Consider the following 27,482-nt stretch of genomic DNA (forward strand, 5'->3'; position numbering starts at 1 on the left):
TACTGTTATTGGTTCCATCATTTTTAAACGATCCAAACCCAGTCCTAACAATGCCAACATGCTGATTTTAAGCAGGTATAATGTCCACAATGCATCTTAGTGTGTTACCTTGCAGACTTTTGGTAATTAGCACTAAACATAAAAGTATTAGTTCTGCAGGTATTTAGGCATAAACCAAAAAGTATTGGACAACTGGGAATATTGACCTGATAATGGCACTAGATGAAAATAAAGGGATAACCAAAATGATTACAATTCATCCTTAGGGGGATATGAATGGGTATACCAAATTTCATGGCAATCCATCCAATATTTGTTAAGTCATTTCCCTTAAAACCATGGTGGTGCTAGAGGAAAAGGAAGATGGCTTCATGGCTAAAAACATCAGATACAAACAGCATTTAATTGCACAGCAAACATAGATTTAATTTAGCTTTATAGCCATCTATGGAAGTAGCCTAAGCTAAAAAAGAAAAAGTCCCATTGTGTCTGTCTACACAACAATAAATGCTGAAACCTGTATTTCTCACTATCGGACTGTAAATGGATTTTCTTCAGAGAACTGGACTGTGTGAGAAATACAATTCCTAAATTTAGAAAAGGGCTCCATCGAACAGAATATATCCATCAGTCAGTGGTCACTGTTGTGCCGCTGGTGATAATTGTTGAGTGAATATATTGACACTTAGCTGTCCTTTGAGAATTGATTGTTGCTGTTAGTTTGGGGCTGTCTGAAATAATTGGAAGAAAGGTGTGTAATCACAAAGCATCCGAGAGCACCGTCACTGTCAAAATGCCTGAGCTGATGCCCAGTCGGTGCCATAATACCTCTATACGTCTATATATCATCAATTATGTGGCAGTTACAAACAAACAGGTGAGGAACTGAGGGTGTAGAAGCGTCGAGGAAGGGAAACTTAAGGATCTAATTAAATGGCTCTCGGCTTCTCCTCTCTCTTAGCCACTGCACCGCTGTTCCAGGATTTCCAGTCTGTGTGTTGAGCTTATTATATTCAGGTCTGTACTATTTTCAGACTGAAGTGCAGAGAAATGAAATCCAATTAAACCTCATAATAAAACTAACAAAACGACATATGGAATAAGTTAATTAGAGCCACACAAATGGACAAAAGCTTCTAATTTATTACGAGCACATTAGCAAAAAGTCCACCATTAAAAAGTACAATCAGTTTGCTCTAAATTGCATTTGTCAACGTTTAAGCACTTGATGGTGTTTATTCTTCCAAACACAACGTCATATAACTTCAAAATAAGTGGTTTTGGTTTCATTCCCCTCCCTTTTTTTCTGAGACAATCTCTTTGTTGTGTATATTTTTCTGCTCCTTCTGGTAGCCGGCCAACTGAAGGTGACACAGCAATGACATTTTGAGTGCAATTACAATGACACTTGAGCAGCAGCAGAAGGCTTTTTCACTTTCTGAAACCTTTTTTTACTTTTCGGTGTCAGGCTCAGAATCAAATAGGGAACGATTCTTTCTAGACTTCCTGTTTTCCACCAAGGTACAACCAAAAAGTGGAATAGTCAGAGGGAGAAATCCACGGTACCACTTTTTGGTGTCAACCCCTCAAAGTCAAAGACAAAGGCTTCTCCTAAAAGCCATCATTTTGAACCAGATTCAACAGTCACTTTGCTAACTTTGGTGCTTTCACTCTTGAGTTTAAGCACTTTTTGAGGGTGCCCTCAAAACTGTTTTCCAAAAAGATTCACTTACTCTTGATGTCATGTGAATCTCACACAAACAGCATGAGCCGATTTGGGGTGGGGGCATTTGCAGTTAGGCCTAAAAGGTGAAAACTCTTTGATAAAGTTAGACTTTCACAATAATAATTACTATATTTGTCTGGTTTTGACACGTGTGTCTTTAATACCTCAGTGCTCTAAAGCTTTGTTTATACTGGCGCAAGGGACCCATGGTGCAAGCCTCCACAGATGGTGCTTCAGCTACGAGCACGCACGATGGCGTTTATGCTCAATGTGTAGTTCATTGCAGTATTCTCCGAAATGCCAAAGGGCATAAAAAAACAAAGTGTTCTGTGAAGAAGAAAGAAGTCAATGAGTGTGACCGGCAAAACGCCATAAACCAAACTCCTCAATGCGGAGGAGGAATTGTAATGAACTGTAAACTCATATCTCATATTCTTGAACATACTTTATCATCTTTAGACAATCACTGTAAAGAAAGGAGTCGAGTATTAAATGTGTTATAATGAAACAAAGGTTGAAAGGTTTAATATCCTCTAAACAATTTGATTAGGCTGGCAAAGGATTTACTCAAATGTAGAGTTCTAAGATCTCCTGCTTTTCAAGCATTTAAAAATGAATTAACCATCTTTCTAATTCATTATTTTACTTCTCTTACTTTTATCTTATTTTGGCAGTAATATCTGAAAAGCCCCGCACACACAGGGGGCGCCTAGTTACAAACATTCAGAGGTGCATGACCATTTTTGGCTCGCGCACCCTCGCACCAGGGACACTACGGCGAGCATAAACCCGGCTTGGGAAAAATGCAAAAGGCTTATAAATATATAAAGATTTTGTACCTCAATGAGGTCATTTCAACCAATAATTTAACAACAAAATAACAATAATCACAATGCCAAGAAAAGACACAACTGGATTTGATAACGGTATTTGAAAAAACGTGCACAGAGCACACAGCATGCACATATATACAGTAGGTAAACATTTAAGTTAACCTACTTACATAAATCTACAGTCATAGCCCACTTTTTAAACATGTATAATTCATATCCTTCCACCAGTTTTACAGCAGCCCAAAGGAAATCCCCCATCGCCACTCCGTCATGCCTAATCCATCCATATCTCCCCTCAAACACGCGTGATATAATTTGTACCCCGGCTCTGTGATGATAAGTGATCAGTCTCAGTTCTCTAGGAGATATCTCTAATAGCATCATTTACACCGTCTCCAAACAACTGGGCCACCGCGTGTGCGGTGCACATTAATGACCTGATGGCAGACCAGCCTCCATTCATTCTCCAAGAGACCCTTTTCTTACAGGCACTGTAGTTTCATCTTGTGAACAGCTCCCAGGGGAAGCATAGTCTGGCCTCTTATTGTAGGGAAGGAGGGTAGCGGCAATTAGTTTGGAGTGATTTTAATCCTTTTGGCACTTTTGCTCCATTTTGCAGTACGGAGACTACGACCCCAATGTTCACAAACCTGGCTTCTTGGCTGAGGAGGAACTGCTTCCAAAGAGGGTGAGTGACAGCTGGGTTTACTCTTTGTCATTAATGAGTGAAGATGTTTAGATATTAGTCTTATTATAGGCCTATGCTTGTATCGGCATTATGATCCAGTATGTATTTTCTCCCCATTTCAGGTGATTAACTTGTACCAGATGACTGCAGAAATGTGGGAGGAGAGGATCACAGCGTGTTACGCAGAGCACAGGGGCCGGACGAGGTAAAAAGTGCTGCATTAAACTACTGCATCACTGTGAAGTTCCACAGTCATTAGCAAATTTCAATTTTACAGTAAGTTCACATAGGATGAGCTTAAAACTTTGTTCCGCAAGAAATGTTTTATGCAAAACTGAAGTCCAATTTTGGCAAAATGCAAAAAGACTCGCATAAAAGTTGTTTCTGTAGGGACGTGATGGATCCACATTATACCAACAAAATGCACCAAATGGCAAAGCTTACCACAACTCATCAATTGAGTGTAATTATATGTATTTTCACAAGAGAAACACAATTCTTGTAGCTATTTTTCCAAAAGAGAATCGTTTAGTGAGGAGCAAATGCATCATAGTGAAGGGGATTTTAAAAATGATGTTGCTGTAATTGCTCTCATAAATCTAAAATGACACAAGAATGAAATCAGTCCTGTTGTTGCTCTTTGCCCCACCACTAAAGTTGAAAATCGACTGGGAGCGAGTGTGAGGGATGTGGAGAGTCTTAAAAACTCCCGTGGGTGGGGGAGTTTTGGGCTGGAGGTGAGTTCTAAAAGCCGGCAAACTGAACCTCAGCACTTTGGAAAAGTGATAATTGACTCACCGGTGCTGATCAATAACCCTTTCAACCCCAGCAGAGAGAGGGGAGTTGGTGATCCTCACACCTCTAGCATTTTAATTGTTTTGTAAGTGATGCAGGGTAACGGGGGGCACAGGAGGGAAGTCACCGGCCTTCACTAGGGCTGATATCGTTAATACTAGTGTGGATACAGAACCTGAGTTGTGGTATCATTTCCAAACAATACTTTTTTTCTCTTCTTGAGATACTTTGCTTTTGAGAAATACAAACCTGATTTTTTTTCGTTCAGTCCACCACTTTGGTCCAGACCCAAATATCTCAACAACTTCTGGATGGCTTGTCATGACATTTGGTACATATGTTCATGATTCCAAGAACATTTATCCCATATTCCTCCCACGCCACCACAAGGTTTTATTTAGAGTGAAATGTCTCAACAACTGTTGGATGGATTATCATGAAATGTGGTACAAACATTCATGTCCCCCTCAAGATAAATTCCAATAATTTTGCTGATCCCTTAACTTTTCATATAGTGTCCGGCGACAGCTGTGGCCGGAGGCACAATGTTTTCGGGTTTGTCTGTCTGTCCGTATGTCCCATTCTCGTGAACGCGATATCTCTGTAACGCCTGGAGGGAATTTCATCAAATTTGGCACAAACGTCCGCTTGGACGCTGACCTGACGCACCAGATGGTTTGTTACACAGAACCATCCGTCATTGGAAACTATTTGGAAAAGGGCAGGCGCTTTCAAAAAAATACTTGGCAGGTGATTGGATGAACCATCTGTCAATCAAACTCTCTCGCTCGGGAGAAGAGCGAAAACATCTTTTCCACGGAGAAAAGCCTTTTTTTCAATGAAGAACCCGTTCTGATAGAACTGATGCTATTGCAGCAGTTACGCTAACCTCTTCAGGAGCCGCCACTGTTGTTTAGAACGAACAGTCGCCTCTCCGTGTCGTCACACACACCAAAGCCACGCCTGTAGCTGCTAGTTGAAATTCCAGTATATAATGTGTTGCAGTATAGCATAGAATTTACAATACCTGATCCAGATATTTGAGTCAGTATCGGCCCGATATCGGTATCGGTGCATCCCTAATTTCTTTTGGCTCATATTCTTTTCTAACTTGATAAGAAATAGGTTTTCAAACTGATGTCAGCACAACATCAGAGTAACTGACTTACTTGCTCTGAGCATCTGTGTGTTCTTTTTCATAGAGCACAACTCCCATGCTTTACATTTCCACAGCATTAATCAAACATTAGCATTAAAATTTCCTCCGACCCACTCCGAACTCCAAGACTCCAACCTAGTTAAGATTTGTTTACTTGGCATAATGCTATCGTGCCTGTTTAAACTTTGATGAGGCTTAAATCATCAATTTCCCACCACCCATATCAAACAGCAACTTATTAAAAGTTGAGGCGGAAGCATGCCCTGATTTTTTCCCTCAACCATCAAAGTATGCTAATGCTCTTTTTTTCACTTTCTTTTTTTTTTGCTGAGTTGACCCTGAAATCACAACAGATCTGCCAACCAGGCTGCAGAAAGAGAGGAAGAAACAGAGTTTGGTTTGTCTGTCTCAGTATTAAGAGTCTCGGAGGCATCAGAATAAGTCTTCTTTTCCATCAAGCATGACCTCTAAAGCCTGTTGGCGAATCATAGTTGTGTTTCGTGTCAGCACTGTGCTTATGTTTTCACCCTCGCAAGAGCTATGTGGCGGAGTTTTTATAGATCACACAACGTGACAGATGCTACACACAAAAGCAGAGGAAACAAGGTCTGATCTCCTTTTTCTCTCCACTTGTGCACCTCCTCTCCTCTCCTCTCCTCCCCCCATTCCCTCCCTCTCTTCTCCAATTCCCTTGGATCCCTCTCAATCTCTTTCTCTCTCTGTCTGTCTTTGAACCAGGGATGAAGCTGAGATGGAGTATTTAAAAATAGCTCAGGACCTGGACATGTATGGCGTCAATTACTTTTTAATCAGGGTGAGTCAATGCTGCTTAGCTATATCTTTACAAATGGAGCCAATATGGGAGATTAGGAGGCATGTCAATTTCACTGTGCTGCTACGAAATGAAGTGGGGGAATAGCAGTCTGACTCTGCTGTTCTAAATTGTCCCTTAGTTGAATGTATTATTTAAATCTTGAGCATTTTTTTTTTTTATACAAATGTGTATGTTTTGGTGGTTTATGGGATCTTTTCCAGGTGAGTCATAACGAAAAGAAACTCTCAACAAACAGAGCGCTCTGGCCTTGAATAGTGCATTCTTTAAAAGGCCAAGACATTTTTAAAATACCACCAGCAAGTCAACTTCAGCTTAAGTAATTCACTTCACTTTTACTTAAACGAGCCCAGACTGCGTATATACACCCCGTAACTGGCGTTGTTCAGCTCAACTCTAACAAATAGTTTTGGCAAGCAGAGCCACCACAATGACACAATGTCAAATGCAAGTAGGAATAAATGTTGGCTGTAAGGATGATCCCACGACTGCTCACTAGTGTCCCTTAACAGACGGGTAGAAGAAAAGCTTTGTTTACTCTGCTGTATGTGCTTTAGAATAAAAAGGGAACAGATCTTCTTCTGGGAGTGGACGCCCTGGGTCTGCACATCTACGAGCCGGACAACAGGCTGACACCCAAGTGCTCCTTCCCTTGGAATGAGATCCGCAACATCTCCTACAGCGACAAGGAGGTGAGACAATCTGCTTTTGTTCTTCATGATGAAGATTGGTGGGACAGTACTACTTCTACTGTATATAAGGGATGGGTCATGATTTTCAAATTTAATTTAAAGAAATTAGGGCTGTCAAAGTTAACATGATAATAACAAGCTAATGCAAATTCGTTTTAACACCACTAATTTCTTAAACGCATTAATGGACCTTGCGATTTTTAAAATCAGACGGGCTGCCATCGGGCCCAGCCGCTATTCAATCTTTCGGAGGTTGTAGCAGACTTTAAAATCTAGAGTGCTAGGTGATACTGGCATCATATGAAACTAGAAAACTAAAGGAATCCATTGGTACCATCCATGTCATACTAGCTTGGCATGAAGGAGGCTAAATAGCACACCAAACTTGCACTCAATTTTGGCGAGGAAAAACTGTCATGGCCAATTTCAAAGGGGTCCCTTGACCTCTGACTTCAAGATATGTTAATGAAAATGGGTTCTATGGGTACCCACAAGTCTCCCCTTTACAGATATGCCCACTTTATCAGTTTGGGGCAAGTCATAGTCAAGTCAGCACACTGACACACTGACAGCTGTTGTTGCCTGTTGGGCTTGAGTTTGCCATGTTATGATTTGAGCATGTTTTTTCATGCTAAATGCAGTACCTGTGAGGGTTTCTGGACAGTATTTGTCATTGTTTTGTGTTGTTAATTGATTTCCAATAATAAATATCGACATACATTTGCATAAAGCAAGCAAATTTGCCCACTCCCATGTTGATAAGAGTATTACATACTTGACTAATCTCCCTTTAAAATATATAAATAATAAATAAAAAATGTGCGATTAATTTGTGATTAATCACAGTTAACTAAGGAACATCATGCGATTAATCGCAAATACATATTTTAATCAATTGACAGCCCTAGTTTTTTTATGAATATTGTGACCCGACATGTGTATTTCTTTTTTGTGGTTTGATGAAAATTCTGGTGTTCTTGTCTCCTTAATGTTTAGTTCACCATCAGACCTCTGGACAAGAAAACCAATGTTTTCAAGTTCAACTCTTCACGGCTAAGAGTCAACAAGTTGGTGAGTTCAGCTGAGATGGTAGAAGTTCACCATTTCTCATAGTGAAGTTGAGATGCACATATCATATAATTGTAAATACATGTAGCACCCATTCTTGGTTTGTTTCTCTTATGCAGATCCTCCAGTTGTGTATCGGGAACCATGACCTGTTTATCCGCCGTCGGCGGGTCGACTCACTTGAAGTACAGCAGATGAGGTCTCAGGCCAGGGAGGAGAGGGCCAGAAAACAGGTACGTTGATAGAGGAGAAACAAATAAGAGGAGATGGCGTTGAACTTGTCAATAGCCAGGTTTCCATCCAAATGTAGTGCAAATTTCAACCAGAAAATCAACAACAAAATCAAATGGTAGCATGTTTCCATCCTCTACTGGTATGCAAAATATTGTGATTTGGACACATCGAGATAAACAGTTAATGGTGCTACTTCTGCAGTGCGGTGCCATTATACCATTGCAGAAGAAGAGGCCGCAACAAGATGATGTAATTGCGTAATTTTCACAGTATTTTGACAGCGAATTTTCACTCAGGCTCTTTCTCCTAAAATTGAAAATGCACATACAAACAGGTGGATGGAAACACACTTAGTGATACAAATGCATTCTGTCCAATCACTCTCATGTTATTTGACATTTAAACAGTATATGTCTTCGACGTGTTGACTGTAATTGTTCACATCTGTTCCAAGTTCCATCTGCTTTGTTAATACATAAAAGTTACCTTTTAAACTTTATGTATTTACAACAAAACAGAGTGCCCTGATGTTTTTTCCCCCTCTGTGGTATGATGTTGTTGATCCATCAGGTGCACTTTCTTTGTGATTTTTTTTCCATTTGATCCAAGTTGCGCTTTGCCCATTGTATTTTCATCCATATTTCCATCTGTTTTTTGTTCTGTTTCTTTCTTTCTTTCTTTGTCCATATTTTTCTCACTCCACCTGTCTGTCATTCAGGTAGAGAGGCAGCGTCTGCAAAGGGAGAAGCAGCTGCGGGAGGAGGCAGAGAGAGCCAGGGACGAGCTGAAAAGGAGGCTGATTCAGGTGCAGGACGAGGCTCACATGGCCAACGACGCGCTGGTGAGATTCAATTGAGCTGGCTTAATCCAAAATCCACCATTTTGTCGGTTATATCACACATACGCCAAGTTTCAGAAGAAAGTATTTTGTCAAATTGAGCTCCTCTCACACCATCCTCACTTCACTTCCTCACAGTTTTTCAAGTCATTTACTCATTCTTCCCCTTTATTGTGTCTCACTGTCACCTCTTTACCCTCCATCAACCTCCCTCCTTCTGTACTCATCCTCATCCCTAACTCTACACCCCTCTTTCTCATTCCCTCCTCTCTTTGTCCACTCATATTTCACTCTCTCTCTTTCTTTGCTCCATTTCCCCATCTCCCTTCTCCCATTTTCAACTTTTCTTTTCCCCTTTCCCCATTCCTCCTCCTCCTCCTCCTCTCACTCCTCTCCAGCTGCGTTCGGAGCAGACGGCGGACCTGCTGGCTGAAAAGGCCCAGATCGCGGAGGAGGAGGCTAAGCTGCTGGCCCAGAAAGCTGCCGAGGCCGAGTCGGAGATGCAGCGCATCAAAGTGACCGCCATCCGTGGCCAGGAGGAGCGGCGGCTCATGGAGCAGAAGATGCTGGAGGCAGAGATGCTGGCCCTCAAGATGGCCGACGAATCGGAAAGGAGGTGGGCAGAGGAGGAGGAAGAAGTGGATGATTTCGATCCAGCTTTGGCTGTTATGTGGCTCTCTGTGTGTCTCGTACACAAATTATCTTTCTTTGTGTCCGTTGCACACGCACAGGCACAACATGCATAGTTTTTTTAGATCCTAAAATAACTTTTCCTCACTTTTACTCACTTTCCAAGAGTTGTTTTTTTAGGGCTGTCAAAGTTGAGTCGATGATAGCGCGTTAACGCAAATTTGTTTTAACGCCGCTAATGTCTTTAACGCATTAACACAATTTTTAGGTTTTAGCGGGCTCAGTTTAAAAGCTAGCTATATGAAACTATAAAACCTAAGGAATCCATTGGTACCATCCATGTCATACTAGCTGGTCGCAAAGGAGGCAAAATAACGCTCCAAACTTATGCTAAATTTTGGCGAGAGAAAACTGGCATGGCCTTTTTCAAAGGGGTCCCTTGACCTCTGACCTCAAGATATGTTAGTGAAAAAGGGTTCTATGGGTACCCACGAGTCTCCTCTTTACAGACATTCCCACTTTATGATAATCACATGCAGTTTGGGGCAAGTCATAGTCAAGTCAGCACACTGACACACTGACAGCTGTTGTTGCCTGTTGGGCTGCAGTTTGCCATGTTATGATTTGAGCATATTTTTTATGCTAAATGTAGTACCTGTGAGGGTTTCTGGACAATATTTGTCATTGTTTTATGTTGTTAATTGATTTCCAATAATAAGTATATACATACATTTGCATAAAGCAAGCATATTTGCCCACTCCCATGTTGATAAGAGTATTAAATACAAATAGGTACATTTTATATATTTTTAATACCTTGAACTGAGGAAGCTGTCTTACAGGAGCATCAAAACATACTTCCTAAATAACTTCCTCAACTCATAAGCCTCCTAAATGTTTTTGAGTCACCGTACTGTTTAATGTCAAGGTGCACAAACACGCCGCTGCATTTTCAGTCTGCTCAGCAGAAGAGAAGTCAGTCGATATGCCGCGGGCGTAGAGCTAGGTAACGCAGCTGCATTTTAATTGCTCGATCAAAGAACTTCTAACTTGTTTAAAATCATTTAATTTTAAAGGCTTTGTTCTCGCACCGCAGCAGGTAATCATGCGGCCACAGCCACGCTGCTGCACGCAGGAGGGAGAAGGGAGAAAGCTTTTGTTCAGCAGCTCTCGTCCTCCGAGGTGCTGCAGTTAATTTGTGCTAGTTAATTGTTAGCAGCAGTATCGATTGATGGTGGGAGTCCCTATCAAACAGTGTCTTTTACTACACATTAAAGCACCGCGGTGCTGAAACTGACTTTTTGGTAGTGTGTTTATCGGTGCCTTAGAAAGCAATTTTGTCATTTTCTGTTGCATCCTCGACTGGTTCAAATCCAGTACTTATCATATCTGCTGTTGCCTTTTTTTATTTCTTTGGAGGTCAGAAGGATAAAAAGATGACTTGAGTGATGCTTGATCCGTAAAGCCTGACATATGCCAATCCACTAATCATAATAAAACATAGATACTAAGAATACCACTTCGAAGCTTCTACTTCACAATTTATAAGGCAATCATTTGAATGGGCACCATTAACCACTTGCCAGTAACTGCAATTTCTGGATGAGCACTTTCTGTACCAGAGAAATTTAAACCTGTGGCACTCAACATGTAAATGACTACGTCCACTCAAACCCTCGAGGCACATCGCTCCCCCACATCAACGAGGAACTGCTGCGTGTTCAGGAGCACAATCAAAAGAAATGTAATCACCTGCATATAACGTTCTTACATCTCTGTGTGCAAACTCGACGGTGGAATAATGGAGTCAGGAATGATTGTCTGCTCGGGTGACACATTGATCACCTGGGTAATAACAAAGTGACATTCCTGGTTCGTCGAGTAACGGCGCACCGATTATGCGAGATAATTTTGGATTCAATTTTGGATTCAATTTAGATAATTCAGTCTCCTTTGAAGGACTAGGAGGTGAATTAAAGTATTAACGGCATCTGTCTGTCTGTCTGTTTGTCCCTCAGGGCCAAGGAGGCTGAGCAGCTGAAACAGGACCTGCAGGAAGCCAAGGAGTCGGAGCGCAGGGCGAAGCACAAGCTGCTGGAGATAACCAGCAGGGCCCTGTATGCGGTAATGGACCCTGAACATACACACACATACTATGGCAGGAAATAAATCTATGGGAATTCTGCTAATTGATTAATTCGGGACAGTGCATATTAAAAGGGCTGCAATTATTTTCATTATCAATTGGTCTATAAATCATAAGAAAAACACTGATGGCAATATCCTAGAGCACAAAGTGATGTCTTTAAATGTCTTGTTGTGTCCAACCAACAGTCCAAAACACCAAAAATATTAAATTCACTATATTATGTAAGACCAACAGAAGCAGCAAATTCTCACATTTGAAAATTTGGAACCATTAAATGGCATTTTGCCTTGAAAAAATAACTGCAGATTAATTTTCTTTCGATTAACAAATCAATTAATCATTGCAGCTCTACATATTAATAAACATTAATGTAAATGTAATGTAATTTACATAAATGAAAACACAATTTTTCATCCATAGTCCCTCGATAAATGTTTTAATATCCCCCAAAAAATTAACAAATGACCATCGATAAGAAAAAAACTTTTTTTAAGAGGAGACCCCCCAAGTGAATAGGGTAAAACAATTTAAATAATAGATACCGCCATGAAACTTCCCCCATTAATTACTTACATTAATGGAATTATTCATTATATTACAAGTTTTCTGAGAATATCCAAATGAGGCATTATCTAATGGTAACTTTTGGTGAAGTTAGAAGAAATCTACAGATGCAGATAGACAAAGTGTCGTAAAATAAACACCTAAATGTTTTCTTTCCACTAGTCTGAAAGAAGAAGCAAATCTCAAAATTGATCAGTGCATGAAAAAAAAATTTTTTAGTCTCAAATGAGCATTTCAAGACCTCACTGTGTGCTGTGATAAATTATGACGTGCATTTCCTCTTCTATTATAATTAAAGACGAAGATAAAGGGATTAATTGAAGGTAAATCAAAAGATAAATCAATAATGTGAACAGTTGAAAGTTACAGCCTTGCATAAAACACATGTATTATGCAGTACATGGATACACTCCCAATAGGCAACGGATGTACAGCAATAGCACCCCACAGAAAAATACCATGTACGTCCCTACTGGGAGTATCAGCTGCATACTGCTGCAACTGTTGCTGGTATGGAAATGACCATATAGTTTTAGCTCGACTGCTAATAGCACATACACACACACACACACACACACACACACACACACACACACACACACACACACACACACACACACACACACACACACACACACACACACACACACACACACACACACACACACACACACATACAACTGTAGACCCGCAAAGCCACACTGAACAGGAGATTCTTGCATAAGAACAGGCAGCACATAAGGCAGCCTACGCAAGAGCTTCCAACATGCTAAAAACCCACTCACTGCACATTCAGCTGCTTACACACATGTACAAACACACGCACACACACACACAGATACATATTGAGATGCTGGCCATACTCGCTTGTAAGCTTATGAATGAAGAGCCTAAACACACACACATACATACATGCATACAAAAGAGACGCTGCCACCGGAACTCCTTTATACAGTTATCAGCTCATGCATGAAAATGCATCTAAACACACACACACAAACACACACACGAGTACACATTATTTTCCACTCCTATCTCCTCCGGACATGGCCAGATTGCCTTCTCTGCTCACATATCGAACATGTCCAGCCTGTAGTTTGGATTCTCACGCCGACCAATGGATTTACATTTATATTGTGTATTAGGTCCACTTCTTATCCAGCCGGCTCCTGACGTGACATGTGGCCAATGCATTTCACACATCTGGTCAGGATCTAAAAGCATATATATATATGTGTGTTCATGGTCTGTGACCATCAAAGAGGTCATCTTATTTTCCCCTTTCTCCTTCCTAACTCTTCTCTCCATCTACATGGTGTCCTATATGTCTTTTCCATGCACTCTCTATATGTACTGTCACCTTCAACTTTATTCTATGTCCTCCTTTATACAGTATATGTATCTTTTCCTCTGTCCTTTTCTTTCTCCATTACGCCCACTTCTTTATTCTGCGCCATTTTCTGTTTTTTTTTCACTGTCAATTCGTCCACATTGCCTCCTCTCCTTTAATCTCTCTCTCTCTCCATCCCTCCTCCTAGTCCCCTGGACTACCATCTGACAGCATGCCTCCCGACCTGAGCTTCAGCAGGGAGAACCTCAGCTTTGACTTTAAAGATACCGACATGAAACGCCTCTCCATGGAGATCGAGAAGGAGAAGTGAGTGGCCGGCCTCACTCTGCTGATGCTGCCTGATATTTTGGGCATCAGAGAAAAATGTTATTGAATTGTTATTCAGCAGAAGGGATTGGTTATCTGATGAATATCTATTTTAGAGTCTTTTTTAAAATGCACTAAAATGTGTTTGAGGAAGATCTGACTCAATTCAGGATTGTACTTTGAGGAGGAGCACAGTCACTCTTTATTATGCACATTTTGATTCAGGAGTTCAGGTCAGCAGTTGACCCTCAGCATTAGCTGTCACTGATATCACAAGCTTTTTTTTTTTCTCTAGCTCTTGGTGTCAGTGATTGTCGACAGGAAAAACTACACTTAGACAAGTATGACCCTGGCTGTGCAGTTGAATAAATTATCTGGGTCTTTGATGTCATGTAATTAGCTTTTTAAAATAAAGGCAAGTGAGCAGAGTGTCCAGGTTTGGTGGGAAACCGTTGATAAGAGAAAGAAAGACTGCGATGGAATTAAGAGATGCATAAGAAATTAAATAAATTGTGGCACCACAAGAAAGTTGACTGGTCAGATTTTATTTTATTTATTTTATTATCGCGTTAATTTTGATTTTGATAACAGTATAAGCTTCTAGATTATAATAATGGTTATATCTCTATGTTTGTTCCCCTATTAAGAGGAGTAAAACAAGGATACCCATTGTTGCCATATAATGGATATGAAAAAGTCCAATGACCAAACTGTCTCCCAACCTGCTATTTGATCATGTTTAGGGTGGAGTACATGGAGAAGAGCAAGCACCTGCAGGAGCAGCTGAATGAGCTGAAGACAGAGATCGAGAGTCTGAAGATGAAAGAGAGGGAGACTCCTCTGGACATCATCCACAACCAGAACACCGAGCAGGGGACCAGCAAGCACAGCAACTTTAAAAAGGTATGTAGCCATCAGCTCTGCTTGCATGCTGGACATATAACACACATTGTAACACAATGTACACTAAAATACACAGGCATGATTCTACCAATTGTCATACTTCATGTATTCACACTTGTGTCAAACATTTGTAGTTATCTTAGCACCTTGTATACATGCACACAATCTCCCAATAGGTCTTTGGCAGCTGAACAGAAATCTAATTACATCTACACCTTAACAGATTTGTGTGTGAAGATGAACTGATTCGACTACGTCAATACTCAATCACAGATCTGACCCAAATTATGCTGAAATTTGGAAAAACTAATTGATGCAGCTGTCAAAAAACTTTACAAATAACTCTCTCTGCACTCTTGTGCTTCTAGCGTAGCTTTAAATTGTCTGATAGGGATTCATGCACACGCCTAAAGCATCTTAGTTACATTTACAAGTTGATTTTTTAGCTGTTCAACAGCTGTCCGATCAGCTGGAGAGTCATGAAGAAATGAAGTGTAAATGAGGTCTTAATACTGATCTGGCATAATCTTCCGAGGATAAGAATTTATCAAAACTATGATCATACAGCACCCAGGCCTAACCTTCGTATTATTTCAAGACGGGGTATTGATTCTCAGGGCATCACTTAATGGCAGCGGTCTCCACTTGGCCCCCGGGTTAATTTTCCAGCCTAAAGTTTCTTCTCTGATGGAGCTTCTAAAAGTGCACAGTCATTACCGGCCTTAAGTATATTTTTAAAAAGATCTCACAGGTCAACCGAGAGGGAAATCTGTGTTTTTATATGTCGACTCCATCAGTAAGAACAGCTACAGTATTTCAAGCCCAAGTGCCAGGCTCGGCGATATGAAATGACACAAAAGAAGTGACAGTCTCGTTCAGCTTGAGGGATATTCCCAAATTGATTGGTCAGAGGCAACGGAATTGTTATAAAAAGTGGATTATATTTCCGCTGTCCTCTGATGAACTGGCAGATTAGACTCATTCTCCTTTATCTTCCCACTCCAGTATCTCTGTTATTTCAATGAAAGTATCAAATGAAAATTTGGAGCTGTGCTCTCAGCACATTGTGTAACAAAAAAAAAAGCCCAACCCTCCTCCCTTCTTGTCTCCCTCTTTAAAATACACTTGTTAAGGGAGCACTAATTGATTTTTGCTTGGTCATGGTGATTAGTCATCTGGATGGATGGGGGCACCGTTGGCATGCAGGGGGGGAAGGAGCTAAGTTAAAAGTGTTGGTTTAATTGAACCAGAGGCGAGGGGCATTCATCTTGCTCGTGAGGGAACGGACGGACGGGCACACGAGAGTTGAAGGGAAGAGGAATCAAGAGCAAAGACACGCCAGTCGCACAGTAGTTGAAATAGTCACATATGACCCAGCTCGCTTGGGTAAAGGGAAAACAGATTTTCTTCTTAAAGTTATTTTAATTACTAGGAGGGAAATTGACACATGTTGCTGGACATTCGTAGGAAAACGCACAAAAATACGTTGTAGAAAGTCTTACTTAGTGTCCCGAAAAAAAAGGAAAATTTGTGTCTATGTACACAAATCAAATAGGTTAAATTTCGTGACTATTTCATGAACTGCCGTGAGACTGAGTTGGTGAGGAAGCGAAGTCAGCTTTGCCAAAAGAGGCGAGAAGTTTTTGGGGAGGCTGAGGTTGACCAAAAAAATTTTCAAAGGATGAGGAGTTTGAAGGAGGCTGAGTCACGGAGAAGTGCTAAGAATGTACTATGAAGTTGGCAACCAGAGAGGGACAAGATGAAGGGGGAAAAGAAGAGCAGAGGGAATGTGCAATGAAGCACAGATGTCTGAGCCAGAAGCATCAGGAGCGGCTGCACCCCCGGGCAAAGTTTGCTCCATCCAGACTCCCCCACTTCCCCCCTCTGGATGATTAATGAATGGCCCCTTAACACGGCCCAGCGCCTTTGCACTCGTACCGGGCCACAGGTTCTGCTCTGTTAGCACCGGGCCTGCCAGGAGGGCTCATTCTCAACACCTGAATCACAGCGCCAGAGCTGCAGTGATTCTGTGTGAAGTTTCACAGAGAGGAACTGCTTTTTTTTTATCTTTTACATGTGGCGGTCCATCCAGACTGTACACAAAGGAGGTCAACGATTTGGGTTGTGCTCTACTGCTTATCGAAAAACAACATATAGAAGGACTTCATCTCTGGAAATAGCTTGTTGTTGTGGCATTCACAATATTAATACCTGAGACATTCAATAAGGAGTTCTTGCTCTTTCCAGCATGGAGACTGCGGGCAGTGTGGAGTACAATGCCGCAGAGTTAGACACACACTTTCACGCTCACAAGTATAGTTCAGTCTGTCAGCCGGGACAATAGAAGGTGATCTGTAAACATTATGCTGCAAATCCATCCCGTTCCCACACATTATCTGTTTGGATTTGCTTAAGTCCCTCCGTGTACACATTCCCCAGAAATAACCTGGATTTCCCAAACTGTCCTCCATCATCCCCGCTCTAATATTTACTCTGGCAGCCACCTTAATTCCCTTCGCCCTACAGATGTTGAGGGGAAAAAGTTTGCCCAGTCAATTTGAAGTAGTGCTCACTTATGCCGAGCTAACGCTGAGCTTGCGCCGAAGGGGTTAAAGCACAGTCGGTGGCCTGAATTAATCTATCACCAGCTCATTTAAACCTGGAGAGAAAAACAATTAACAGTGCTTTCTCTGACCGGCATTGATGTTTTTTCCCATCCCGCTCTCCCTGATTGTCTCTGCAGTAATGGAGAGTTTGAAAGACCTACAGATTTATTTTTTGTTGTAAACTCTGATTTTTGTTTCAGTGTAAAACGCTGCATATCTTCTCATACCATCAGAAATTCCATTAAAAACTTAATAACCTAGGGGGGATGTTTTCAGTAAACACACAATGATGTACCGGCTCTCCAATTATCCTCTCCTTATGATCACTTAGTCTTTTGATTAGTCGAGGGAAACAAGTCAAATCACGTGTTTTGAATGTGCTGTGGTTTCTAGAGCCTTTTTTTAAATCTACTCTGGTGTTCATCAGAGGTGAGACTGGATTAAACACGCGTGTGTGTACTTCTTCATTAGAACTGCAGCTAAACTAACCGCAGTCAAAAAGGTTTGGTCCATTATGTTTCCACAATGTAGCATATTGTGGTATTTGGAATACACAAAATGAATGAATCAAAACTGCTTAAAAGGTGCTATTGATAACATTCAGTCACTAGATGATGCATTCTCCCTCCCCCGTTCCATTGCATTTACTTCACAACAAGTCGTTGCCATGCAGTTACCATCAATCTCAGCCATTTATCAGTTTTTTCCACACTACCTGACGACCCAGAGATACCACGTGATACCAACGCTGTTTTAGTATTGGCTCACAAGCCTTGTTAGAAGTGGGAACCAAACGTCAGAGATCTTCCACAGAGACAAACAAAACATTCATGTTGGACCCGCCAACATTTTTTAAATGATTAATTCACATCCTAATATTTTTTTTTTCAGGAAAAGCCATACTTTTATTTGGCTCTGTGGATGTATTATTTTTATATACATGGTGCTTGCATTGGAAATACATAGCATGATTGGATCTGGCATAAAGGTTGAGGGAAAGGGCAGCTGGGCAGGTGGTGATTTCAGTGACATTAGTCTCCTGCGAGGATTGCCATTTGGTTACTTATTTTGCTTGCTTGCTCGCTGTACTGCAGTGTATTCTGTACTTGTTTACTTCCACTGCAGACAAACATCCTTATCTGGTCTGTCTCCTCCACAGCTAACACTACAGAGCACCAAGTCCAGGGTGGCCTTCTTTGAGGAACTTTAATCTACATACCTGTAAAGGTGAGGATGCACAACTGCCAAGAGCCTCCTGATTCTACATTCCTGGTCAGTTTAAATGCTTGGCCTCACTACCAAGACCTTATGCTCCACTTCCTGGGAAACCACTATGAACACACAAAGAAAACGACCACTGCCTTCATCTGCACCAACTCCAGGGGCCTCATGTGTTGTGTACGCACAAACAAGGATGCATAATGCTCCTGCACTAAATCTGGGATTCATAAAAAACATTTGAGTGTGTGTTTACAGTAAGAGTGTGTGAATTACAGCACATTCTCTGTGAATATTTCGAAAGGGGAACTTGTGTGTGGGATTTATTAATGTCAAAGAACAAAGGTAGACGATGCATAAAGAAATAGAAATGGTCTTTGACTGCTCTGGTTCCACTGTGGCTCTAATGAGACAGTATTTGTGGAGTTTAGAATGGTTATTATATCATGTCCAAATGGGGTGACCTACATTATTTCACAGCCTTACTGTTTTGAAATTCAAACAGAAGTAAACCACTAAGGGATAAAGTTGAACAAGAGAATTAAGTGATTATATGGCTGATAGTTTACCCTTACCCTGACTCAAATATTTGATATTTAGTGGCTATAGCCCACCTAGACTGCCCATTTGATTCATAATGCCAACAAATCCCTCCTTATAATATATTCTTTCTTTACTTAATAACTTCATGCTGCCTTAGTTTTCTTGTTTCAATGGATTTTTTTATAATGAAAAATGTAATGTTCAAGCAGCAAAAACGGGGCATTTCTTTGCATAATACATTTAAACAGCCATTTATTTCTAATAGTGGGAGTTGATGGGCTGTGGTGGATATTAATGTTCTCAACACAAAAATCCACTTCTGTGATTTATAACCGTAGACTGTATAAAATATGGACGTAGTCTCCGTGATGTCACCCATAGGTGTCCGAAGAGTCGTTGTGAAGCTCAAAGTGGGTGGCTCCGGCCGTTGCCATCTTGGCAGTGACGACACAGCCCAACTCCCGGCTAATCCACAGAGGTGGATTGTCAGTGGAGCTGAGGCGTGCCCGGGTGACGCAGCAGAGCAGACTGCTACCATCTAGCGACCTGAGACGGCACCCACCTGTCACTCAAAGCGACCACGCCCTAAATTATGCCGAACTTTAAGCCTTATGGCACAGACACACCAACCCAACATCAAAGAACTAGCGGCGATGAAGGACAACTGTTGCGTCGCCTCAAGTTGCACTTGAACACACCGCAAAGACTACAGCCGATGGCCAGTTAGCACATACGTTGCTAACTAATTTGCAGGTGTTAGCGGTGTGGTTGCAGATTGCAACCAATCGAGTCCCCCTCTGCTCACTCCTCCTTTTCCAAGACTGCTGTAACGCAAGCCGCTGTGTGCAAAACCGTGGCAACGCCGTTGGCCTCAGAGGCCATCCTTACCATAATAACATTACTTATACACTACTAGGAGCAACGATAGTCAGACGGCAGCTGGCGATAGCACGGTTCTCTGCTGCTCACGTTACCGCACAAGTGTCAGAGAACAACAGCGGACTTCAGGTAACGTAAAAACATGAGTGTTAAGTCTGTCCGTTCTGGGCTACTGTAGAAACATGGCGGAGCAACATGGCTGACTGCGGGAAGAGGACCCGCTCCTTATGTAGGGCTAATAGATCCCCCGAAATGTTTCTCACTGTCCCTTTAATATAATTTAAACAGGTGAGTTATATAAAAATTCACCCTGTACAGTTGTCATGAACGGGAAAATTAGCTACAGAGACCAAAACTGTTTTTTGTACCTAGCTGTAAACATGTTTATTTCTGCTGTAAAGTTGGGCATTTTAACATGGAGGTCTATGCGGATTGACTCCCTTTTGGAGCCAGCCTCAAGTGGCCATTTGAGGAACTGCAGTTTTTGGCACTTCCGCGGTGGCTTCATTTCTCAGCACCGGAGTTTGCCGCTTGTTTATAAGTATAAGTAATTTGTATTGGTTGTGTTTGTTGAGCAGTGTTTTTTAAATCTCAGAATTTGTGTCCAAGTTTTTGCCTTTATGCAACTTTTTGCTTTTACATCTTGTATACACAGAGAAGTCATGTTACATATCTCTGGCTGCCTCAAGCAGTCGAACACCTGATTAGGATGTTCTTAACGCAAGACAGCGAGTGCACTATTCTCTGCTCTCAAAAGTGAAGAGACGATCATTTGTAGGTTGTTCTGAGAATCCAAACTGGATGAAGGAACTGTGATTCTTAGATGTGAGCTATCGTCTATCTCAGCTTTTTTTTTTTTTTTGTGAAGACAACCACTTTTTCGAAACATGAATTAGCATCTATTTTGAATTAATGTGTCTTTTTGAATTAATGTGCTCTTTCCCTCTGAAAGCAATTTATTTTTGGGAATTATAATGTGAAGAAAATATGTATTTTTTTCTTCTTGACTGCATTTAAAAAGGATAGTAAGCAGTATTTAAAATGAAACTGGGTGAAGTTACAGTACCTTTTATTACTAGATATACATTTTCAGAAAAACATTGTACCAGATATGTATGTTTTGTAAAATAAATGAATATCAGGTCTGATTTTTTTTTTATGTTTGAGTTTTTTCCCCCAGAAATAACGTTGTGTTATTTTGGCAGACTTTGATGAATGTCAGCTTTGATAGTGCCAAGAGCCTCTTCCACCCGACCCAAACAGACATCCAATTACACCTTTGAAATGATTCAAGTGTTACGTAAGCACCCTCCATCTTGTGTCAGATCACATACCGTGTTTGCTTGAGTGACAAGGTCTTTGTGTGTGTGCTTACGGATGTGTGGGCGAGTGGGGTGTGTTAACCCTTTAATGTGAGTCCCTTTCACGTGGTGTTAGATCCCTGAGACTGACAGCCCTCTGGCAGGGTGAGTGGCGCTGAGGTCAGGGGGCTTCTCCACAGCGCTGTCACCTCTGGGCAGTTGGAGATTGGCCACCTTTGGCTTGTCAGTGATGTGACAAAAAGAGGCGTCTTCAGAAGCCAACTCTCCCTCGGGGCCCGGCGCTCAGAGACCGGGGTGGAGGATCTGTGGGGACATCAGGCGAACCAAACAGACACACAGATTCTGCGTCATTGCCGCCTCTGCCTGTCTTCTGAAAACAGGGGAGAGGATGAGACGGGAAGAAACACATCTTTTGTCATTTATCCATTCTCAAGGGATCACAGTTGACGTCACACCCGCACACACCGGCGTACACACAAACACACTCGCCTTGCAGCAGATTGGAAAAGGTTCTCCGTTCGCTGCAGGGTGAGGGGAGTTGACGGCGACTGTACAGCACCTGCCAGGGGCTTGAATATAGAACAAGCACACACAATAGGAAGGAAAAACCCTTGTGTCATGATCCAGGTTGAGTCTCCATTCAGAGCCGTCAAAAGAATGATACAGTAGCAGTTTTATTGGCTTAGTACAATAGCCAATAAAATCTCCTTTTTTCACGTTTGACTGCGCAGATATAAGGAGGTGGTACCTTTAAACTTTAATGGCGTGGAAGTGAGGGCACGATGGCTTCATTGTAGCCACCTAATAAATGTCAATCTTTCTTTAAATTATGATTTGAAATAGAAACATTGCACTACTTTTCTGTAGGTACATGCATTAAACATTATTATAATGAACAGTGTTCCTTGGCTGAACTCGTATGCCTAGTTTATTACCCACTGGACCGGCCACTGACTCGGCCTGTCATGGTATTTCTAGACTGACCTGCCTGCTGTCAAACACACACTATTATGGTATACATAAAGAACCTTTATACTGTGGTATACTGCCCTGAGTGTGATGCTATTATAGTGAATCGTCCTCTATAGCTGTTCACTGAGTTTTAGCCAAGTATGCCATTTCTTTGACTGTTTAATGGTGATACCAGAGTTCAATAGAAGACATGTTAATGACCACAATCTCTTACTTGCTTTAATGTGGAACTGCCAAAGTAGGCTACATGGCGTAGCATAACAGCACACACACATGCATCACCGACTGTCTTCAGCCTACTTATGTGTTACCATGGATACCAACATTAATGTTGAAGTTGGTCTTACTTACAGGATGCAGCATTGGTATATTTACAAGGCCATTGTAGGCAGGGTACATGTGTACATGCACTAAGTCTGTAGGCCTACTTGTACAAAATAACTACAATATTAGGTCCAATAATTGGCTAAATAAATAGTCTTTTTAGGACCTATTGTGCTTATTTTCAGGTGCATTCTTGTATTAGGGTTTCTACTAGAACATGTTTACATGCTTTAATGTTCAAAAAACCCTTTACTTTTCTCATTCCGGCTGTGCTGCAGCACCTCTTTTCACCCTCTGTCTGACACGCTCTGTTTGAGCTCCTGCCCCCCCGTCCTGAAAAGCTGATTGATTGGTCAGCTGGCCCACTCTATTGTCATTGGTCAATCGAACCAAACCCCTCAGACTCCGCTCCTGCGGGCCTGCCAAACTAGCCGTTATGCAAATGTGTTACTTGGTGACATCACCACGTTACGGAAGAAAAGGCGGGACTTCAAGCAAGCCGTTTCAGGCAGTTCAGGAGCAGTGTTTCTGTGGGGGAGAGTAACTTTGCAGACCTTTTACATGCACAAAAAAAAATATTTAACACACTAAAGGAAAGGGAAAAAGCATAAAAGCATAATAGGTCCCCTTTAAACTAAAGTTAACAGACGTTTTAACCACAAGCTGTTCTTGCAACAATGCGTAACAATTTTGTCACGTCTACCTCAGGTCTCTCTCTCTACTTGCCAGTATTAACAAATCATTACTAAAAGTCTTAATATTCTCTATATTGTTCAGCTAAACCACACAGAGGGTACAGTATTCACAGCCAGTGTTTTGAACATCGTATTATTTCATTGTTGAGAAAAGGAGAAATGGAAAAGCTGAGAAAAGTGTACAGTATATAATGCACAACTCTCAGCTGAAATTGTCACTTTAGATCCAGCTCTATTTTCGACCTGAGCAAACTACTGCAGTGCCAACTGCAATGCTGCAAACAAACGCTAGGCATTAGCAGCGTTTGTTTGTTGCATTGCAGTTGGCACTGCAGTAGTAGTAAATAGAGCTTTAGTCACAATTATTACCTTCCATTGTTGCCACTACTCATGTTAAACTCTGCTCACAAATGGCCAATTTACGTTAGTAGTAATTTACGTAATGTAAGTTCAAGATCAACTTTGCAACCAACTTTTTTTTATCACGCCCTAACTTTCCATCCCCAGCGCTCCATCTCTGACACCACCTTGTGTTTCCTTTCACATGCCTCATCGACTGTGTCCTCCCTTGGCATCGTGAGCTCCACAGACTTAACCAGCTATTGTGTGTTTTATCTGCAGCAGCTATGGTGGTTCTTGCTATTTCCTGTGGGCTTATCAACTGCTTCCTAAATCTACTCCCATGTGCTAATCTCTTCCCACCCATACCTGTCCTAAAATATGCCGGCTCAGAAATCCTTTAGTCCTTTTAACACTGGACAAATACAATATATTCATATTCTAACCATTTGCTCTCAATTTCTGCTGGTGGATGATTTATGTTATATCGTGCTTGGACAAACTGTAGAACTGAACAGAAAGAACAGGAAGAGATTTCACCTGTCTATGGACTGACATTCTGGTGGGGTGATTTGGATATATTTAAATGGACGTAACCTAAGATGTGCTAAAATCACAGCTAGCACATCACGAATGGAATCCGACTTGCTCCTTACCACAAATCTCCCTCCAGCATCTTTCATGCTTCACATTTACAATTCATCCACTGACTGTTTTGCCTGAGGAGCAACCCACCTCGGTGCTCCCTCCCGTATTTCGTCCAGAGTGCTTTTCCCTGAAGGAGTTTGCTCCATAAAGGTTGTCCTCTGTGTGACCCCGTTCTTTCCCTGAGTGCCAACTCCACCTGTTGAACTACTTTGATGTGGATAAAGAAGGCCGTACACTTCTGCTATACGTCTTAAGATACTTTGAGCCTTATCTGTAACCTCAACTGCATGGATTTAAATACCTCTTTACTATAGAGGTATTTAAATCCTATAGAGTTTATAGGATAGAAATGTAGATAATGTCCAGAGTCCTCTGCAGCTTCGCTTTGATGTTCAATCTTTAAACTGTGTCAAGAGCCACACTTGCCTTAGAAATCAAAGTATGTGGAGTGTCAGTAACTTTAAATGTTGCCTCATAATCCTGACCTTACTGCGTCTTCAGTGCATCAAAAAATTGTGTGTAAAGCAACCTCTTTTGGTTGTCCGAATAATGATAGCAAAAGCAGATGGGGTTGATGGGTGTACAAAGCGTGCAACTTCGACACCAGAGACCGCAGCTGGTATCCCTTCTGCCCTTCTTATCCACCATCAGTTCATTTGAATGGAGCCGGTCCGTCGGCACAGTGGGGCTGCCAACGCAAGGGCAAAACAGTTCAGGGTCGTCCCGGTGCTGCATCGCAACACGTCATTCGGCAAGGCGCTGCACTGGCCAATCAAATCCAATAGGTGCTATAACAATAGAGTGTTGTCATGTTTTTATGCCTCCGCGCTTGTGACAGCCGTGGCTGGAGGCATTATGTTTTCCAGTTATCTGTCCGTCTGTACAAAATGTATGAATCCATGAGATGTCCCCTTTAACCTGAACATCTTTTGACGTGCAAATCACCAAAACCATGCTTACTGTTACATACACTGATGTATAGCATAGTAGAAGTAGGCCTACATCCCTTTCTGTTGCTGTTCTCCATCTACCACTCCCCCCGATGTCTGAATGATTACCTCCAATGTCATTATAAAAGGTAGAGGTAGAATTGCAGCCTGCCGTCATCTCCACATGCTCCCATGATGATCTAGTAAACGCTGCTTCGCTTTTGTGACTCATCTCTGGATACCTAGAAAATATTGAATGCCAGGAACTGTGCGAATCAAAACCCTTCCACAGTAGTTGATGTTGTGTACAGCCAATGGTATTAGTAAGGTCTAAAAATACCATATGGAGATCTCAGCTCTCCAGCTTTTGATGACTGAATCGGGTGCCAAGTCATGCTTGTGTGCTCCAAGCATCTGAAAAAGGCTGATATTCCGGGTTTTCGCTCTGGTGTGACAGTTAACTCGCTCAAAGTAGCTGGACTGTCTCCACCGCAGTAAAGAAAATATTGACTTATACTACAAGCAAACAAATAAATATCATGTGTACAGAGTGTACAGATTTTTACATTTTCATTCATGGAATACTCTGCAGCTCAACACCCTGATGTGGGAGTGAATACTTTTTTCCAGGATCTCTTTGCCCACGCAAGAATTTCAATAAGGTCTCAAAAAGGTGGGTTTTAGAAGTCATGTAAGCGCATTAGAGTTTTGGCTTATGAACAGAAAGCCATCTAAATGTACATGTGTACGCTACATGCTCTGTAAGTAATAAGCACATTTATCAGCATGTTGTGCAGAACCGTCCTGCCAGGAGGATCCATTGACTCTTTCATTATGAAACACTCAAAGTGGTGAAATCCCCCTCTCTTGCCTCGACGTGTGGGGGTGATGTGCTGCAGCCCTGCATGCTCCTGTGGGAGTGTTTTTATTCACTCGATATTCAGTACGAATCCTTGTGACATTACTCCTTTTTCTGCTTCTCTTCATGCTGATAGTGCGTCACCTCACCTTACACATATGTTTAGTGTGATTAAATGTTTCCAGTCCCCCGGGACTCTAGTGTGGTGGCAGGGGGTGTATAGGATTTTGATAACTTGGAAGCTTCGCCGCGCCGCATCAGGTTGCTGGCGTGTGTGTATTTCGCTCAAATTCATGCACCCACACTCTGACAAGACACACACAGAATCACAAAATCCTTCTCGGTCCTTCCAGCCAAATTAGTATCTTCTTTCATTCCAGGATGCAGATGTCTCGGAGTGAAATACCTGTGGAAAATTGCCATGATTGGGTTCATTATGTTCCCCGCAGTTAGCGAGGATGGAAATGAGCTCAGTATTTTAGGCTAAAAAAAGAAAAATCTCCCTTTTCAAAATATCAGCTTGTTTGCGGTGCTTGTTGAGGAATACATTCTGTAATGGCCCTGAGCTGAGTTTTAATCGTCTCAGTCCGTTATACATTACAATCAGCGGGCTACCTCCGGGGTCTGAACAGTGAAGCCAATGCTGAAGTGCCTTAAACCTGCATTCTTTCTAACAGCCAGCAGGGGGCGACTCCTCTGGTTGCAAAAAGGAAGTCTGATTTTATAGAAGTCTATGAGAAAATGACCCTACTTCTCACTTGATTTATTACCTCAGTAAACATTGTAAACATGAGTTTATGATCTCAATCACTAGTTTCAAGTCTTCTTCAATACAGCATGATGTTCATTTAGTAAATCATGGACACATTTAGAGTCAAATAGACCATAAATCAGGGTATGCTTTAGGGCGTGGCTACCTTGTGATTGACAGGTCGCTACCATGGCGTATGGGAGTTTTCCGCGTTTTCATCTTACAACTTTAACCCTTTCACAGTGTTTTTTCAGTTCATGAAGTTAAATGTATAACATTTTGGTGACCTAAAAATGTCTTATTCAGCATTCAGTTGTACTTAGCTCTCAGTGTGGCCAGATCACATTGACAGTTTCCAGCCCAATCAGAAAAACCTGCCCTATTCAATATATAAACCAGCCCAAATCATAACCTTGCGAGAAACCTGTGTAAAACCGTAAACCCATTACATGTGCAATAGAAAAGCATCATATCTACATCAAATAACCAACGATATGTTAGATAAATAGGCTATCACAGCTCACAAGATGGTGATGTCAAGGTAAGTAGGTCCTCCGTTATCCCTAACGACGATTGAATACAACTCATGTCAATCAAATATTTCTCAAATTAAACGAGTCAATAATATG

At 41.6% G+C, this 27,482-nt stretch overlaps 1 protein-coding gene across 1 annotated transcript in view; it reads left to right on the forward strand.

The window, feature by feature from the left end:
* Window positions 1-21,162, forward strand: part of nf2a (NF2, moesin-ezrin-radixin like (MERLIN) tumor suppressor a) — a 33,797-nt gene extending 12,635 nt beyond the window's left edge. The window contains exons 5-16 of the mRNA XM_074639004.1: window positions 3,179-3,247; window positions 3,370-3,452; window positions 5,940-6,015; window positions 6,591-6,725; window positions 7,722-7,796; window positions 7,913-8,026; window positions 8,746-8,868; window positions 9,264-9,481; window positions 11,514-11,619; window positions 13,747-13,865; window positions 14,609-14,768; window positions 18,534-21,162. Coding sequence (XP_074495105.1) covers window positions 3,179-3,247; window positions 3,370-3,452; window positions 5,940-6,015; window positions 6,591-6,725; window positions 7,722-7,796; window positions 7,913-8,026; window positions 8,746-8,868; window positions 9,264-9,481; window positions 11,514-11,619; window positions 13,747-13,865; window positions 14,609-14,768; window positions 18,534-18,584 — 1,329 coding nt within the window. The 3' untranslated portion in view covers window positions 18,585-21,162. The remainder of the gene's footprint in view (window positions 1-3,178; window positions 3,248-3,369; window positions 3,453-5,939; window positions 6,016-6,590; window positions 6,726-7,721; window positions 7,797-7,912; window positions 8,027-8,745; window positions 8,869-9,263; window positions 9,482-11,513; window positions 11,620-13,746; window positions 13,866-14,608; window positions 14,769-18,533) is intronic.
* The last annotated feature ends 6,320 nt before the right edge of the window (window positions 21,163-27,482 follow it).

This window comes from Sebastes fasciatus, chromosome 6 (genome assembly GCF_043250625.1).
Source record: "Sebastes fasciatus isolate fSebFas1 chromosome 6, fSebFas1.pri, whole genome shotgun sequence".
Taxonomy (NCBI): domain Eukaryota; kingdom Metazoa; phylum Chordata; class Actinopteri; order Perciformes; family Sebastidae; genus Sebastes; species Sebastes fasciatus.